General features: G+C 43.5%; 1 protein-coding gene across 1 annotated transcript in view; it reads left to right on the top strand.

Moving 5' to 3' along the window:
* The window catches only part of LOC140723176 (uncharacterized), a 68,386-nt gene that overhangs the window by 31,385 nt on the left and 22,003 nt on the right, over nucleotides 1-14,998 (top strand). The window contains exons 3-4 of the mRNA XM_073037788.1: nucleotides 13,300-13,374; nucleotides 14,223-14,297. Coding sequence (XP_072893889.1) covers nucleotides 13,300-13,374; nucleotides 14,223-14,297 — 150 coding nt within the window. The remainder of the gene's footprint in view (nucleotides 1-13,299; nucleotides 13,375-14,222; nucleotides 14,298-14,998) is intronic.

The raw sequence follows: 14,998 nt of genomic DNA, 5'->3' as shown, positions 1-14,998 counted from the left end.
GTGGTAAGTATTGAATAACCCCTTGTTTCTAACATCCACTGACTACTGTTCCAATGCTGAGACACTAAGTACTACGGCTTAGCTCAATGTTGTCTTGCTGCAGTGGTTGTGTGTTTGCCCAGAGCCTCTATATACGGCGAGATAACACAGGCTGTTGCTGTGCAGAACAGCCAGTGCAGGAGACGGAAAAAAAAAGAAACTCGTTATTTTAAGTACTTCGCCCTCAAATATTGCATCGGGATGAAGGGGTTAACCTATGAGGAGAGATTGAGTAGCCTGGGATTATATTCTCTGCAGTTCAGAAGAATGAGAGGGGATCTTATAGAAACATGCAACATTTTGAAAGGGATAGATAAGATAGAAGTAGGAAAGTAGTATCCATTGGTAGGTGAGACTCAAACTCGGGGACATTGCCTCAAGATTCAGGGGAGAAGATTTAGCACGGACATGAGGAGAATCTGTGGAATTCTCTGCCCAGGGAAGCAGTTGAGGCATCTTCACTAACTATATTTAAGAAACAGTTAGATAGTTTTTTTTACATTGTAAGACAATTAAGGGTTATGGGGAAGAGGCAGGTTGATGGAGCTGAGTTTACAGACAGATCGTCCATAAACGTATTGAATAGCGAGACAGGTTGGATGGGCCGAATGGCCTACTCCTGCTCCTATTTCTTATTTTTTTAATGTTCTTATGATCGTATGGAGCTACTTTGTGCAAACAGATGTTCATTGATTAACTAGGACACCGCCGCAATGTCACAAACATGAGTGGATCCAGACAGCAGCTGACCTACTTTGCCTACGAGGAGGACAGTATGTGAGACACCTCACCGTTCTCCACAATGCTTCCAAATGAACCTCAGCCACTTATGCAAATGGATGAAGACATCTGTGTAGTTAGAATCCTAGTTTGATCATCATCACATTTTGGACGTTACATAGAACTGCACTTATTCTGTTGTCGAGCTACTGACCGTCATTGTCTATAATCCGAGCAGGGTGAGTCTGGAATACAACAGTAAAATCACGGGTCAAATCCAGTGGCAGCAGTTCTGGGCACCGACCTCAGGTTAAATCACTTCGTATAGCAACCCATACTGCAGAACTGTGCGCTCATGTAGAGTGACTGGAAGAGATGGTCCCAGCACCTTATTCCGCCCCCTAAGACGGCAGTGCAGGTTACCCATCCAATTCCCAGTGACACGCTCAGACTACTGGGGGTTTGACAGTCTTCAAACCCGCTCTCTAATTCAACTGAAACAGAGGAATATAGGGATTCAGTTCAGAAGCAACCAAACCAATTACATCTTAAAACACCTTTCTGATGATTTGAAATTAAATGCTAGTTCACCTTTAAAGCTAAAGCAATGAATGCAAATAGTAGAACTTTTTTCAAAAAAACATCTGACATATAAATTGGACTAGATAACCACAGAACATTAAGCAGAGGGGAAGATGTAGTAGAGTTAGTTGAATTAAAAAATGAGTACCATGAGATGATACATCAGATGGATGAACATGAAATATATACAGTAGGTACTTAGGTGTCTACAACAAGCAAAATGGATCATATTCCGACAAATGAAAAAAATGTTCCGTATAATTTACTTCAGGCTTTCGAAAATCTGCCAAACAAAGTTCAATAGTAAACTTACAACAACTGCAAAGAACGCTTCCGAGATATCCGTGTTAACGTCTTTGTTTTAGCAACACATTTTGGCCGAAATCATTCTCGGAAATTTACAAAGAACAGTAAGAACTGAAAAGGATCACATTCCAAAACACCCGTTATCTCTAACCATAACCCATACCCAGCTTCTACAGAATGGCCATTACATTAGCAGTGGAACCTTCATTTCAGAAGGAATAGAATATAAAAGCAAGGTGTAATTTTGAATGAAGCTTTATCGAGCGCTGGGGAAGCCGCTCATGCAGTACAGTGAGCCGTTTTGGTCCCACTATGAACGGATGTGCTATCATCAGACAAGGGCAGTGCAGCATCAATCGCAGAGGAAAGGAAAACATATCTTTGAAGGATTAAAATACTGCAAGAAATTAAAAGGCCAAACTTATTGGCAATATTTCCAAGAACAGAAGAGTATCTTACAAAACCTCAGCAACATCTTGTTGTTTTTATATTATATTCCACTTTGAAATGAATCACAACATTGCACTTTCCTTCTTTACGACAAGCTCAATCTGTAAGTCAACCTTCACGGAGTCTAGCAAGTCGTCTCTTCAGGCCCTCTGCTCCTTTCATGTTTGAATTGTCTTAGATAACATTCTGCACGTTTGTTCCTTTTGCCAAAATGCATTTTCATTCCTTTCTGAAAACTGTATTCCATCTGCTATTTTTTTCGAGCATTCTGCCAGTTTGTATAAGTCCTTAGACCATGAAGCCATTAGACAAAGGAGTAGAATTAATCCATTCAAACCACTGATCCCGTCTATCATTTTGGAATGGCTGATCCCGGATCGATTCAACCCCACACACTTGCCCTTTCACCATATACCCTGATGCTCAAATTTCCTTCCTCAATCGTATTGCTTCCTCGGCACTACCGACCCATCCAACTATCTTCAGAACATCTCTGAACGTTGCAAGAATGCTATCAATTCCATTACCTCAATCATTGACAGCAATATGAGAGGTAGCATTCTAAATACAGGCCCCTGAGGAAGATTGCCAGTTACTGGCAGCCAACCAGATAATGCCACCTTTATTCCACTTGCTGACTCCTGCTATTCTACTATCCCTCCAACCACGTCAGTATCTTTCCTGTAATGCCATGTGATTTTATTTTGTTCTGAAGCATCATGAGTAGCACCATAGCAACTGCTTTTCGAAAATCCAAGTAAAGGACATCCACTGCCTTTCCTTTTCTCCATCCTACTTGTTACGTCCTTAAGGAACTGTTTCAGATTTGTCAGGCACGATGTCCGTTGACAGAAATCATGCTGTTTTTAACAGCTTTATCATTAATCTCCAATTATCAGAAACATCATTGTTATTACTGGACACCAAAATGTTCAAAGCTACTGAGGTTGGTCTATCAGTCTTAAAATGTTTTTCTTTATTTGCCTTCCTCGCTTCTTAAAGTGTGCAGTGACATTTGAAATTTTACTGTCCTCCAAACCCATATGAGAATCGAGTGATTCTTGAAAGATCATAACAAATGCATCTCCTATCTCTTCGGCAACATCTTTAAGAGCTTCGTGTTGTACAATGTATGCCTTTTCGTTTCCCTGGCACTTTTTCGTTTGTAATAGCAAAGGCTCTCACTCGTTCTCCCTGGCACGCACGGTCCTTAGCCACAGTGGTAATGTCTTCCACAGTAAGGTCTAATGCAAAGTTCTCATTCGGCTCATATGCCATTTCTTTTCCCCCTATTACTACTTCACCAGCATCACTTCCAGTAGTCTATTTTCAGCTCTCACCTCCCTTTTACTCTTTACGTAACTGAAAAACAGACTTTTAGCATCCTACTTCATGTCATTGGCTGGTTTGCCCACATATTTAATTTTTTCGATTATTTTGAGTTTCCTGGCCACTTTTTGAATTTAAAAATAAAACACAATAACTTATTAAACATGATGCGACCTACAGTCAACACCTCGGTCCAAGAACCAAGTGTCTCTGCTATAAAAGTCGACTGTGCAATATTGCTAGTTTCTAAAGTAAAATCTTCCCGTAGAATGCTGCAAACAAACTTTGTCTTTCGTATTTTTTGATTGTGCAATTTGAGCCTGAGAATGGAGAGTCATACTTTTTTTAACACACCATGTCCAAATTGTCTAAATCAGTGTTAACAGTAATAAATACAAGGTGTTGCTCTTTCTAGTCGACGCACAGATTTCTACTTCTCCCTTCTGCAAAACTCCTTCCACATATCGCATTGGTTCCCTGCCCTGCTTTGGATCTTTTAATCCCTAATTCCCGACGATACATCAGTCAAGTACACTACCATGCCTCATTCCTCCTCATGCCTTACCCACTCTAAACTCCGCTCTCTCTGCGCCTATCCCAAACTTACCAACAAACCCCCAGACAAAGATTGTGCTGTTGTAATGTTTCGGACTGAATTTGTGGAGTCCAACACCTCCTTATCTCTACCACATAAAGAAATCCCAGCTCCGCAACATCGCAAAACTGTCAAAGACACTGTTACTGACCTCATCAGTTCCGCAGATCTCCCATCCACTGTCACCAAATTCACAGATCCTTCGCCTAGATTTGCTTATTTACCCAATACCCAAGATCCACAATCGCGACTGTTCCGGGTAGGCCCATTTGCTGCCTGTTCCTGACCCACTGTACTCCAATGCTCGTACCTCAACCCGATTCTGTCTTCCCAGATTCAGTCTCTTCCCATCATGCTCGTGCTCTCCTCTCTGATGATCAATTTCCTGACCACGATTGCCTCATTTTCAGCGTGAATGACCACCTTCAATACGCCTCTACCCTGATCCGTTATCACTTTCCTCTGTCTGGCAGAATTCATCCTCACCCTCAATATTTTTCTTTCGGCTCCTTCTACTTTATCCACGCACGAAGGCTCTCTATGGGCTTCGTCCCTGTGCAAATCTTTTCCCAGAAATATTCCCCATCTTGTCCTCCAGAACACTGATGACAGCATTGATGCTTTTCATGCACCTGCTCTGAGGCCGTGAATTTCATCACATTTGCCACCAACATCCACACTGACCTTAACCACACTTGGTCCATTTTAACAACTCCCTTCCCTTGCTCAGTCTCTCTGTCTCCATCACTGGAGATAAATCGTCGACCCTCTTCATTAGAGACATACTGGTTCCAACAGTTATCTGGTCCATATCTCTTCCCTCGCAGTTTCCTGTAAAAATACCATTCCCTTTTCTCCTTTCCTTTTTCTTATCTGCACCTGCTCCAAGAATGGGGCCTCCATTCCAGATCAGCTACCTTCGCTCTGCGGCCCTAAATACATATTGCACTCATTTCCACAGTTGCTGCCTAATCTTCTGAGCTCTTCCTTGAAAAATAATTAATTAAATATAATTCCCCTCCTGTACAAATGATACCGAGCTCACCTTCCAGCACATCCCTTCTTAGTGAGACCAAAATGGGTCACAGTACGCCAAAAGCAGCCTGCCCAGAGTTTTCTGAAGTTTCATTCATTCTTGCTTTTATATTCTATTCCTCTTGAAATGAATGCTAATATCGCATTGGCATTTCGCAGCAGCGACTCAACCGGCCAATAAACGTTTAAGGAATTCTAAAATATTCCGTGCTTTTATTTAATCATACAGGAGAAGACACTGCATTCAATTCCCTACCTTTTTGCCCATTCTCCCAATCTGTCTAAATCATTGTCTGCTTTTTCAAAACTATCTTCCCCTCTACCTATCTTCGCATCATCTGAAGGTTTTGCCACAAAGCCATATATTCCAGTTCTGCAGAATGCTAGAATATGAAATATAGAACGTAGAACAACACAGCACAGTACAGGCCATTCGGCCCACAATGCTGAGCCGACCCTTAAACCCTGCCTCCAATGTAACCCTCCACCTTAAATTCCTCCATATATCTGTCTAATAGTCTCTTAACGTTCACTAGTGTATCTGACTCCACCACTGACTCAGGCTGTGAATTCCACGCAACAGCCACTCTCTGAGTGAAACATCTTCCTCTAATATCCCCCTTGAACTTTCCTCCCCTTACCTTAAAACCATGTCCTCTTGTATTTTGCAGTGGTAACCTGGGGAAGAGGCGCTGGCTGTCCTCTCTATCTATTCCTCTTAATATCTTGTATACCTCTATCATGTCTCCTCTCATCCTCCTTCTCTCCAAAGAGTAAAGCCCTAGCTCCCTTAATCTCTGATCATAATGCATACTCTCTAAACCAGGCAGCATCCTGGTAAATCTCCTCAGTACCCTTTCCTATGCTTCCACATCCTTCATACAGTGAGGCGATCAGAAATGGACACAGTACAGCAAGTGTGGCGTAACCAGAATTTTATAGAGTGCATCATTCCCCCGGCGACTCTTAAACTCTATCCCTCGATTTATGAAAGCTAACACTTCATAAGATTTTGTAACGACACTATCTACCTGTGAGGCAACTTTCAGGTATCTGAGGACTTGTACCCCCATATCCCTCTGCTCATCCACACTCCCAAGTACCCTGCCATTTACTTTGTACTCTGTCTTGGAGTTTGTCCTTCCAAAGTGTACCACCTCATACTTCACTGGTCTGAATTCCATCTGCCACTTTGCAGCCCAATTCTGCATCCTATCAATGTCTCTCTGCAATCTTTGACAATTCTCAACGCGATCTACAACACCAGCAACCTTTGTGTCATCTGCAAACTTGCCAACCCACCCTTCTACACCCACTTCCAGGTCGTTAATAAAGATCCCAGAACCGATCCTTGTGGGTCACCACTAGTCACAACCCTCCAATCTGAATGTACTCCCTCCACCATGACCCTCTGCCTTCTGCAGGCAAGCCAATTCTGAATCCATCTGGCCAAACTTCCTTGGATCCCATGCCGTCTGACTTTCTGAATAAGCCTACCGTGTGGTACCTTGTCAAATGCCTTACTAAAATCCATGCAGATCAGATCCACTGCACTTCGCTTATCTATATGCCTGGTCACCTCCTCAAAGAACTCTATCAGGCTTGTTAGGCACGACCTGCCCTTCACAAAGCCATGCTGACTGTCCCTGATCAGTCCATGATTCTCTAAATGCCCATAAATTCAATTTCTAAGATTTTGTTTCCAACAGCTTTCCCACCACAGGTGTAAGGCTCAATGGTCTATAATTACCCGGACTATGCCTACCACCATTTTCTGAACAAGGGGACAACATTCACCTCCCTCCAATCCTCCGGTACCATTCCCGTGGACAACGAGCACATAAAGATTCTAGCCAGAGGCTCAGCATTCTCTTCCCTCACCTCGTGGAGCAGCTTGCGGAATATTCCATCAGGCCTCGGGGACTGATCCGTCCTAATGTATTTTAACAACTCCAAACCCTCTTCTGCCATAATATCAACATGCTCCAGAGCATCAACTTCACTCATATTGTCCTCACCGTCATCAAGTTCCCTCTCATTGGTGAGTACCGAAGAGAAGTATTAATTGAGGACCTCCCTCACTTCCAGAGCCTCCAGGCGCATCTTCCCACCTTTATCCCTAACCGGCCTTATCTTCACTCCTGTCAACCTTTTCTTCTTCACATAATTGAAGTATACCTTGTGGTTTTTCTTTACGAAACTCGTTAAGTCCTTCTGATGCCCCTTTCTTGCTCTCCTCAGCCCCTTCTTAACCTCCTTTCTTGCTACCCTATTTCCTGAATAAACCCATCTGATCCTTGCTTCCTAAACCTCACGTATGCTGCCTTCTTCCATCTGACCAGATTCTCCACCTCACTTGTCACCCATGGCTCCTTCACACTACCATTCTTTATCTTCCTCACCGGGGCAAATTTATCCCTAACATCCTGCAAGAGATCCTTAAACATCGACCACATGTCCATAGTACATTTCCTTACAAAAACATCTACCCAATTCACACCCGCAATTGCTAGACTTATAGCCTCATAATTTGCCCTTCCCAAATTAAAAATCTTCCTGTTCTCTCTGATTCTATCCTTTTCCATGATAATGCTAAAGGCCAGGGAGTGGTGGTCACTGTCCCCCAGATGTTCACACACAGAGTTTGTGACCTGACCCGTTTCGTTACCTAATACTAGACCTACTATGGCATTACCCCTAGTAGGAATGTCAACATACTGTGACAGAAATCCGTCCAGGACGCACTTAACAATCTCTGCCCCGTCTAAACCACTGGAACTAATCAGTTGCCAATCAATATTAGGTAAGTTATAGTAACACATGGTAGCAACCCTGTTATTTTTGCACTATTCCAAAATCTGGCTCCCAATCTGCTCCTCTGTATCTCTGCTGCTACCAGGGGATCTACAGAATACTCCCAATAGAGTAACTGCTACCTTCCTGTTCCTGACTTCTACTGATACTGACAGAGAAGATGATCCTGCTACATTACCTACCCTTTCTGCAGCTGTAATAGTATCCCTGACCAGTAATGCCCACCCCTCCTTTCCATTTCCCCTTCTCTATCCCTTTTAAAGCATAGAAATCCAGGAATATTGAGAATCCATTCCTGCCCTGGTGCCAGCCTAGTCTCTGTAATAGCCACTACATCATAATTCCATGTATGTATCCAAGGTCTCTGTTGATCACCTTTGTTCCTGATGCTTCTTGCATTGAAGCACACACACTGTAGCCCTTCTACCTTACTACTTTACACCCCTTATTCTGTTTCCCTTTCCTCAAAGCCTCTTCATAAGCTAGATCTGGCTTTACTCCAAGCACTATACTTGCAGCTCTCGCATGACATTTATCCTCCTCCACCTCACTATCTGCTCTAACACTCTGTATCCCTTCTCCCTGCAAATCTATTTTAAATCCCATGGAGCAGCAGTAACACAACTTCCTGCAAAATGCTAGTCCCCTTCCAGTTCAGTTCAGGGTAGTTAAGAAAGCTTATGGAGTATTAGGTTTCATAAGTCGAGGGATACAGTTTAAGAGTCGCGATGTAATGATGCAGCTATATAAAACTCGGGTTAGGCCACACTTGGAGTACTGTGTCCAGTTTTGGTCGCCTCACTATAGGAAGGATGTGGATGCATTGGAAAGGGTACAGAGGAGATTTACGAGGATGCTGCCTGGTTTAGAGTGTATGCATTATGATCAGAGATTAGGGGAGACTGGGCTTTACTCTCCGGAGAGATGGAGGATGAGAGGAAACATGATAGAGGTATACAAGATATTAAGCGGAATAGATATAGTGGACAACCAGCGCCTCTTCCCCAGGGTACCACTGCTCGGTACAAGAGAACATGGCTTTAAGGTAAAAGGAGGGAAGTTCAAAGAGGATATTAGAGGATGGCTTTTCACTCAGAGAGTGGTTGGTGCGTGGAATGCACTGCCTGAGTCAGTGGTGGAGGCAGATACAGTCGTGAAATTTAGGAGACTACTAGACAGATATATGGAGGAATTTAAGGTGGGGGGTTATATGGGAGGCAGGGTTTAAGGGTCGGCACAACATTGTAGGCCGAATTTCCTGTGCTGTGTTGTATTGTTCTATGCTTTAAAATTATTGGAACTAATCAGGTGCCAATCAATATTAGGGAAGTTAAAGTCACCCGTGATAACAACCCTGTTATTTTTGCACCTTTCCAAAATCCCAATCTGCTCGTCCATATATTTGCTGCTCCCAGGGGGCCCATTGGATACTCCCAGTAGTGTAACTGCTCCCTTCCTGTTCCTGACTTCTACCGATACTGACAGAGAAGATGATCCTGCTACATTACCCACCCTCTCTGTAGCTGTAATAGTATCCCTGACCTGTAATGTCATCCTTCATCCCTCCCCCCCCCATCCCTTTTAAAGCACTGAAATCCAGGAATATTAAGAATCCCTTCCTGCCCTAGTGCCAACCAAGTCTCTATAATGGCCACTACATCATAATTCTATGTATGTATCCAAGCTCTCAGTTCATCACCTTTGTTCCTGATGCTTCTTTCATTGAAGTTCAGGCACGTTTTTCCCCTTCTACCTTACTAAATGTATACGCTTTATTCTGCTTCTCTTTCTTCAAAGCCTCTTTATATGTCAGATCTGGCTTTACTCCATACACTATACTTACAGATCTCGCATGACCTTTATCCTGCTCCACCTCACTATCTGCTCTAATATTCTGGTTCCCTTCCCCCTGCATATCTAGATTAAACCCCCCGGGGATTCACTAGCAATCCTTCCCACAAGGATGTTAGTCCTCATCCAGTTCAGCTACAACCCATCCGTCGGAACAGGTCTCACATTCCCTGGAACAAAGCCCAATTGTCCAGAAACATGAAGCCCTCCCTCCTACACCAACTCCTTAGCCACGTATTTAGCTGCATTATCTTCCTATTTCTGGCCTTACTAGCATGTAGCTGGTCCTGTCGTTGAACTTTGCACCTGACTCTCTAAATCTACTTTGTAGGAACTCCTCCTTCTTCCTATCCACGTCATTGGTCCCTACATAGACCACGACATCCGGCTGCTCACCCTCCCTCTTGACAATACTGAGAGCTCGATCCGAGATATCGTGGGCCCTGGCACCTGGGAGGCAACAGACCATCCGGGATTCTCGATCTCTTCCACAGAACCTCTCATCTGTCCCCCTAACTATCGAATCCCCAATCACTACTGCTCTCCTCTTTTCCCTCCTTCCCTTCTGAGCCGAGGGTCCAGTCTCAACCACTCCAACTTGTCCCTGGTAGGTTATCCCGACCAACAGTATCCAAAACGTTCTTACGTATAACGTAAGCGATCCCAACGTAGACCGCTGTGGAATACCACAAGTCACCGACAGCCTACCGGAAAAGGCTCTCTTTATTCTCACTCTTTCCTACCTGCTAAACAGTCATTGCTTTTTCAATGCTAGCATCTATCATGTAATACCGTGGATCTTGACGTTTGTAGCAGCCTCATGTCTGATGCCTTATCAGAGGTCTTCTAAGAATCCAAGAACAGAACAGCTACCGATTCTACATTACCTATTCTGCTTGATAATCTCTGAAGGAATTCCAAAAGCTTTGTCAAGCAAAACCTTCCCCTGAGGAAAACTTGCTGACATTTGTCAGATAATATGTTGACTGTAATATTCGATTTAAACATCTTCCTGGACACTGAAATCAGCCTAATTGTCCTGTCCTTTCTTCTGGCTCTCTCCCTTCATGATAGTTTGAGTGACGTTTGCAATTTTCCATTATTCCGGATCCATGCCAGATTGAATTGACACTTGAAAGATCACTATTGTTGCTTCCACAATCACGTGCTCCACGTATTAGGACCCTGGTGGGGCATAATATCTTGTCCAGGAGACTTTTAAAACTTCAGGCTTCGATATCCAAAGAAGCTTCTCTTTTCCAATGGCAACTGCACACGCATTGTCCTTGACACTCTCGAATTTCTGACATATTTCTTGTTCGTTTATTCTGTATTTTTGATATTTTTGTATTCACCAGGTGGCCCTGTAATGCCACAAGGGGTCCCTCTGTTTCTGGGATGAGGTCTCCCGATGTGAGCCAGACTTTGGAAGCTTCGTTGTAGACATCTAGTCTGCTCAGATGACGGACTAGTGTTCCAGGGAGGGTCATGTTCCCCCATTTGTTAACTTCTTCTCCTGTAGTGACTATGTCATAAACTTTCTGAGTTGTTCTTTCCTTTAGGTATAATGGCGTGTACTTCTTGTCAGAATGTATATGTTCACATGGGCTATGAATTCTGGTTTTTTTTTGATGAAACTATATTATTAGAAGTGTTATCTGACTGTTTAGTATTTAACACCCTGGAAGAGGTTCCACTGCTAATGTAATGGTTTTTCTGTAGCAGGTGAATTTGGATTATGGTTAGCGATAACGGGTGTTTTCGAAAGTGAACTGGATCTTTTGTTAGGGTAATCGTGATTAGATGGAGCAAGGGTTCACAGTTGGTCAATATGTCACTTGGAAGAGTTAAGTTTAATTATAATTGGCCCTTTTGTTTTTTTTTCTATACTTATTTTCTTTTCTAAACCTTTAGTTAAGATTCATAAATATAATTCCTTTTATCTTATGCCGCGTGCTGTCTATTATTTCTTTGCAGTGACTTTATAACAGGGCAGCAAAGTACACAGCATCCACACTGAACGGGGTTTGCGGTGGGAGAGCCCTCTGAGTACCACGGGTTCGGCAAGACCGGAGTGTATATTAATCTAGACTTACGCAGCCAGGGAAACCAGCGGGGTTTCATGTTATTGTTTAATGTCTGTTATTATTCTTCCCCTTCTGTCCTTGGTAATGTTAATCTAAGTGTGCTGGGGTGTACATTTTTCTTTCAAAAATTTCTCCTTTGAGGTCTTATTTTTCTTTGTAAGTTTTCCAGATTGATATCGAGCCGAAATTTGTTGCCAAACGAAGACGTTATTTAGAATATACTGGAAGTGTTTATTGCACTTGTTTTATGTTTACTATTGAGCTTTGTTTGCCAGGTTTTCTTAAGCCTGAAGTAAATTCTGTGGAAAGTTTTGACTCTGTAGGAGTCGGATTTTTTTTTTTTTTTGCTTTGACACCTAGATACCTATATATTTCATTGTCATCTATCTGTTGTATGGTATCATGCTAATCGGTTTTAAATTCGACTAACTCTATTACTTCTTTCTCACTGTTTAATGTTCTGTACTTACCTTGTCCAGAGTAACATAGAAAACCTACAGAAAACCTACAGCACAATACAGGCCCTGCGGCCAACAGAGTTGTGCCGAATATGTCCCTACCTGAGAAATTAATAGGCTTACCTATAGCCCTCTATTTTCCTAAGATCCATGAACCTACCTAAATATCTTAATAGACCCTACCGTATCCGCCTCCACCACCATTGCCGGCAGCGCATTGCGCGCACTCACGCATATGTTCCTAATTTTCGAAAAGGGATCTACTATTGTATTAATTGCTTTAGCTTTATTGGTGATGTAGCGTTTAATTTCAATTCGTCCAGGAAGGTGTGTTAAGGTAAGATCGCTTGGTTGTTTCTGATCTGAAACCCTATGCTTCTCCGATTCAGTCAATTGCAGAGCGTGTTCGCAGACAGTCCAAACCCTAATCGGCATTGAGTGTCGCCCGGAAAAATGCTTTGGTTTAATTTGAAACACATGGGGAACCTGCGCCACCGTCTGTTGTGCGGTCGAACATACCGGGGTCATTCTTCACCGTGAGTCTACATGAGCGCACAGTTTCGCAGTCGGCATTGCTGCACGGAGGGTTTTTATCTGAGGTCGCTTCCTCAACTCCTGCCACTGGATCCGACCTGTGGGTGGACAGTTCTACCCTGGACTCTACTCCAATAACATTACTGAGCGTCATTACCTGGACAACAGAACAGGTGCAGCGGAAAAGCAATGACGACCAACCTGGGACTCTAACGATGTTGATGCCTTCTCTCATTTGCTTAAGTGATTCAGGTTAGTTTGAAAGCTTTGTGGAGAACGGTGAGGGGTCTCACATACTGTCCTCACAGTAGGCAAAGTAGGTGGCGGGTTCAGCTGCTGTCTGGATCCGCTCATGTTTGTGATATTGATGTGGTGTCCTAGTTAATTAATGAGCTTCGGTTTGCACAATGTAGCTCCATTCGATGATGCAATACTTGCGGTTGGAATACTTAAAATCACAAGTTGTTTTTTATTCTCCTGCATTGACTGTTCTGGATAGCAACAGCACGTCACATTCCTCCATATATAGAGGCTCTGGACAAGCGCACTCCCAATACGGCAAGTCGACACTGAGGTAAGCCGTAGCACTTAGCGTCTGGCAGTAGACAAGTGATTATGCTGTACGTATCGTGTTTTCTCTCTCTCTCTCACCCCCTCTCTCTCTCCATCCCTCTCTCTCTCTATGTCTCTCTATCCTCTCTTTCTCTCTCTTACTCACACCGTCTCCTACCTCTCTATCTCTGTTCCGGCTCCTTTCTCTCCTACTTCCTCCAGCATCCGTCTTACAATTTCATCTCTCTTTCTTTCTGTCTCTCTCCACCATTCGTCCCTCCGTCTCTGTCCCGCACCCAGCCCTCCATTTCTACTGGAATATATGTATCCACCTCGATCTTTACCCTCCAATATCGTCTTCATCCCATCCAAAGAGACTCTGTATCAGACAAATCAGCGTGCCGGAGATGTTTGTGAGGTTAAACCTGGGGCTCGGTTAATAATTACACCAGGAACACTGGGTCTACATGCATCTCTGTCATGTGCGCAGTCTATGAGAAGAGAGAGATCATGGTCAGTGGTGCTCAGGTCACAGCGACGTCAGCCCATGAACTGAGGGGTGTCACAGGTTCTATTACCAAGGTTTCTGACCACACTCACCAGAGTGACGGTATGAGCGAAGGGCAGGGCGTGGGATAATGAAAGGGGATATGGAGCGGCTGACTGAGTGTGTGGGAAGGTGGCAATAAAAATCCTGTGGATTATTATAAGGGTATCTACTTTCGTACAGAAGACAGAGTCATTATTAAATGAAAAGAGGTATGTTGGTGGTGATGCCCAGTTTGAGGAACTGTAGCACCATAGGCAGAGATGAAAGATACTTAAAATCACAATTTGTTTTTCTTCTCCTGCATTGGCTGTTCCGGATAGCAGCAGCCTGTGTCATTTCTCCGAATCTAGAGACTCTGGACAAATGCACACCCAGTACAGCAAGTCAGCTCTGAGGTAAGCCGTAGCACTTAGAGTCTCTGCAGTGGAACTACAGTCACTGGATGATAAAGACTAGGGATTATGATGTACGTATTGTCCTCTCTCTCTCTCAATTTCATATCTCTCCCCTCTCTCTCTATCCCACTCCATCTAACTCACACCGTCTCCTACCTCTCTATCTCTGTTAATATTCAGTTTTTTTCCCACTTCCTCCAGTATCCGTCTTACAATTTCATCTCTCTCTCTATCTCTCTCTCACTGTCTATCTCGCCGCCATTCGTCCCTCCGTCTCTGTCCCCATTATGCAATAACCGGCCCCCAGCCGCCCGTTTCTACTAGAATATATGTATCCACCTCGATCTTTACCCTCCCATATCATCTTCATCCCATCCAAAGAGACTCTGTATCAGACAAATCAGCGTGTCGGAGACGTTGGTGAGATTATAGACAATAGACAATAGACAATAGGTGCAGAAGTAGACCATTCGGCCCTTCGAGCCTGCACCGCAATTTTGAGATCATGGCTGATCAATTACTATCAATACCCGGTTCCTGCCTTGTCCCCATATCCCTTAATTCCCCTTTCCATAAGATACCTATCTAGCTCCTTCTTGAAAGCATCCAGAGAATTGGCCTCTACTACCTTCCGAGGCAGTGCATTCCAGAACCCCACAACTCTCTGGGAGAAGAAGTTTTTCCTTAACTCTGTCCTAAAT

The sequence above is a fragment of the Hemitrygon akajei genome, unplaced genomic scaffold (assembly GCF_048418815.1).
Source record: "Hemitrygon akajei unplaced genomic scaffold, sHemAka1.3 Scf000103, whole genome shotgun sequence".
NCBI lineage: Eukaryota > Metazoa > Chordata > Chondrichthyes > Myliobatiformes > Dasyatidae > Hemitrygon > Hemitrygon akajei.
Note: the sequence above shows the minus strand (reverse complement) of the source record. Positions and strands in the feature narration are given on the sequence as shown.